General features: G+C 42.3%; 1 protein-coding gene across 2 annotated transcripts in view; it reads left to right on the forward strand.

Moving 5' to 3' along the window:
- The first annotated feature begins 449 nt into the window (after nucleotides 1-449).
- The window catches only part of stat5a (signal transducer and activator of transcription 5a), a 47,291-nt gene continuing 44,689 nt past the window's right edge, over nucleotides 450-3,051 (forward strand). The window contains exon 1 of one of the 2 annotated variants that reach the window (XM_035654892.1): nucleotides 450-608. In XM_035654892.1, coding sequence (XP_035510785.1) covers nucleotides 583-608 — 26 coding nt within the window. In that variant the 5' untranslated portion in view covers nucleotides 450-582. The remainder of the gene's footprint in view (nucleotides 609-3,051) is intronic. The other variant, XM_035654893.1, reaches the window with a different exon arrangement.

Here is a 3,051-nt window from a genome sequence, read left to right on the forward strand (position 1 = left end):
AGTCCGAGTTTAAGGATCTGCACCAAGGTGCTCTCTCTCTTTCATTTTATCTATTAGGAAGTCTCATATTAATAATAATAACAATACATATTCGCTTAATGCTTTATGAATGTTTGGCAATTCATTTGTATAATTTGCAGCCTATAATGTCGCACAAAATAAAGTATTTTAAGATTGGGCACATCAGACAATGAATAGGCTGCATGAAAAATATAGGATAAATAAATTAAATATTAAATATAGCAATAGACGGAGTTGCAGCAGATGCAATAACAGATGTCTACTGTGTGTTTTTCTTGTTATTGCCTGGCCTGAATATACAAATAAAGTTTGATTGATTGCCACCTGCTTCAGCCTCGTTCCGGCATTAGTCCAAATCAATCATCAGCAGAAACTGTTGAACCCTCCGCAGACGTTCAAGAGCCACCGGAAGTGGGCGGTCTGTCAGAGAGTGTGTGAGAGAGAGAGGGAGAGAGAGCAGTGAACTGTAAAGGGAACTGTTGGAAAGTAGACGGCTGGCTGACGGACTGAGAGACTCCTGTTGTAGGTTGCTCACGCCGCTGCAGCCTCTGCCTGCGTTTTATGAGAAAAGGACGGCAGCCTGAGAGGTAAGGGTGACTCTTTCTCGGCTTTTTTTTTTTTTTAAATGTACTTTTCGCGTGTGTGTGACAGAGGGTGAACGTCCTCGCTTCTTGCCACTGACTGCCCCCCCGCTGTCGTTGCGAAAGAAGACTGACGGACAGCGCTTTGTAAACAAACTGCGAGTGCGCCTGCAGCGCTCCTCCGCCCGCGGACGCTGCGCACGGAGCGCCCGCATGGATGCAATAACTTAGAACACTTCATTTGCTCTCTCTGTCTCTCTTACTTTATTTATTTATTTTTTTGAGGGGCTTTGCGGTTTCATGAATCAACAGGCAGGTCTCGAAGGAGTCCCTTGTATTATTTGCTATAATTAATCTCCACGGACTGTCTGTGAGTTTGCTGTCACCTTGCCGCATGTGACTGGCACTCTCCTGATGTAATAGTGCTACAGAGTCAGTGACAGTGGTGTCTTTTTTTTTTTTTTCTGCAACGGGTAGAGCTTCCCTACCCAGCCTCGCCTGACAATTTAACCTACATAAAGGCATTAAGTTGAAATAGGACCATAAAGATAACACTGAGACAATGAGCTATACAGCACTAATAATAGTGTAATGGGTGTGCTTCAAAAGTCTGACAGGTGAAACCTCTGGTTCAGTGACTGTTGGCAGCATGCTCAGGGCTGACATCCTGCTGCATTCAGGTGCAGTTTTCGAGCTACTTTAATTTCCATTTGGAGGAAATTGCTTGTACTTCACATTTTTTGAGAGCAATTTTGCACTTTGTACCCTTTGACATGTGCCTGACTGCTGTGGTTACTTAGGCTACGGATAAAGACTTCCATTTTCTATAGGCACTGCTTATATGTCAACACATAAACCGTTCAACATTCTTTAGAATGGGTACTTTCAGTTGTGGTTACGTGTGTTAGTCTTATCAAAATAAAAGAGGCCTTTTTACACCACAGGTTTGTATTTTACAAATACCAGATATAGTATCTTAATAATATGATCCCTTTTAGGTGGATGATATGCATATTTCTTTATAAATATGAAAAGGGTTGGAGTGACGGCATAGAAATAAATGTAAAAATAACTGCAAAGTACATTAAGGTCACTTTTTATTTATTAATAATGTAATATAAATACAATTGCAGTCCCTGATATTTGAGATTTCCATACAAAATTTATAATGGTGTCACTGTAATCTCAACACTACAGCTCCACAGACACACAGTCACAGCCTTTATATCACAAAGAGAAGCGATAAACTTCTGGCTTGTAGGCTATTGACATGTTCTCAAGAGTAATTTTGGTCACTCCATCAGACCTTTGTTGTTCATTTTAGCTCCCAGAATTGTGTAGATGACAGATGAATCATTGTTTTGTTTTTTTGTTTTTTACATTGACCTGTTGATATGTGGGTAAAAAGCCCGAAAAGGATGGTTTATAAAGGTCAATACAAAGCTGACTGTCAAAGCTGTAACGCATGACTGAATAAATCAATCCTGAAGACCCTAGTGTTTGTGCTTACAAACAGAACTGAAATGTCACAGGCGCTTTGATGTCTCTGTGCCATTTCCAAGAAAAAGGTGTGCTGTGTGTATGTGTATTTGCATGCAGATGAGCATACCTGCAGTGATATCACCTTCCCAATGCACATCCGTTGTCATTTTGTTGTTTCAATAAGACTTTGTGTGTTTTCCTTTGGACAATGTCTTCTAGAGTCCTACAGCCATTACCTTTGTCCCCTGTGGCTCCTAGTATTTGAGAATTACATGCTGTGATAATGCCCCCCTGCCCTCTTGAGGCTGCTACGTGAGGATGAGATTTATGACTACTGTCTTTCTTTGTAACACAGCAATAACCGTAGCCTTTGGACATTGAATTCATCCTGGTTTTTGGCTCTTGAAAGTTGTGACAGGAATTTTAGTATATGACTCAAGACTCTTCTTGTCTGTTCTCTTTCTATCTTCTCTTGTGCTGGTCTTATTTGCATGTCTGCTCTCTCAATCAATGTATTTTTTTTTTGGCCTCTAATCTACAGGAAATAATGGTCATTGCCTTTTAGCATTTAACCTCGTTGGCAAGCACCATGTCACCCTGCATGCTCCCTCTGTGGCTGCAGTGCATGGTGCACGCACGGGAAGGGAGAGTTTTCCCAGGTTTCTGTGAAAACAAGGGTGTTTTGGGTTGACGCAGGAACATGGCATGCTGGCCAGGCATGAACTGGCTGGCGCACTGTGTCCCTGACAGAAAGACCCAGATGCAGGAGTAGCAGCAGGGGAGACTGGGGATCCCAGTGTTTCACTGTGCCATGTGCTCCCAGCATGGCATGTCCTTAAGCTTGTCTGTGCTTCTCACTTTTTCACTGTCTGCTGCCAGACCAGTGTAGGGTTCAGCAAGGCTGGAAAGGGTGATGAAAAAATGTGAGCACTGTAAGCAGGGAAGGTTAGATGGAAAGGACAGCACA

This window comes from Morone saxatilis, unplaced genomic scaffold, assembly GCF_004916995.1.
Source record: "Morone saxatilis isolate NCDOM2014 unplaced genomic scaffold, NCSU_SB_2.0 Contig14, whole genome shotgun sequence".
In the NCBI taxonomy this organism is placed as follows: domain Eukaryota; kingdom Metazoa; phylum Chordata; class Actinopteri; family Moronidae; genus Morone; species Morone saxatilis.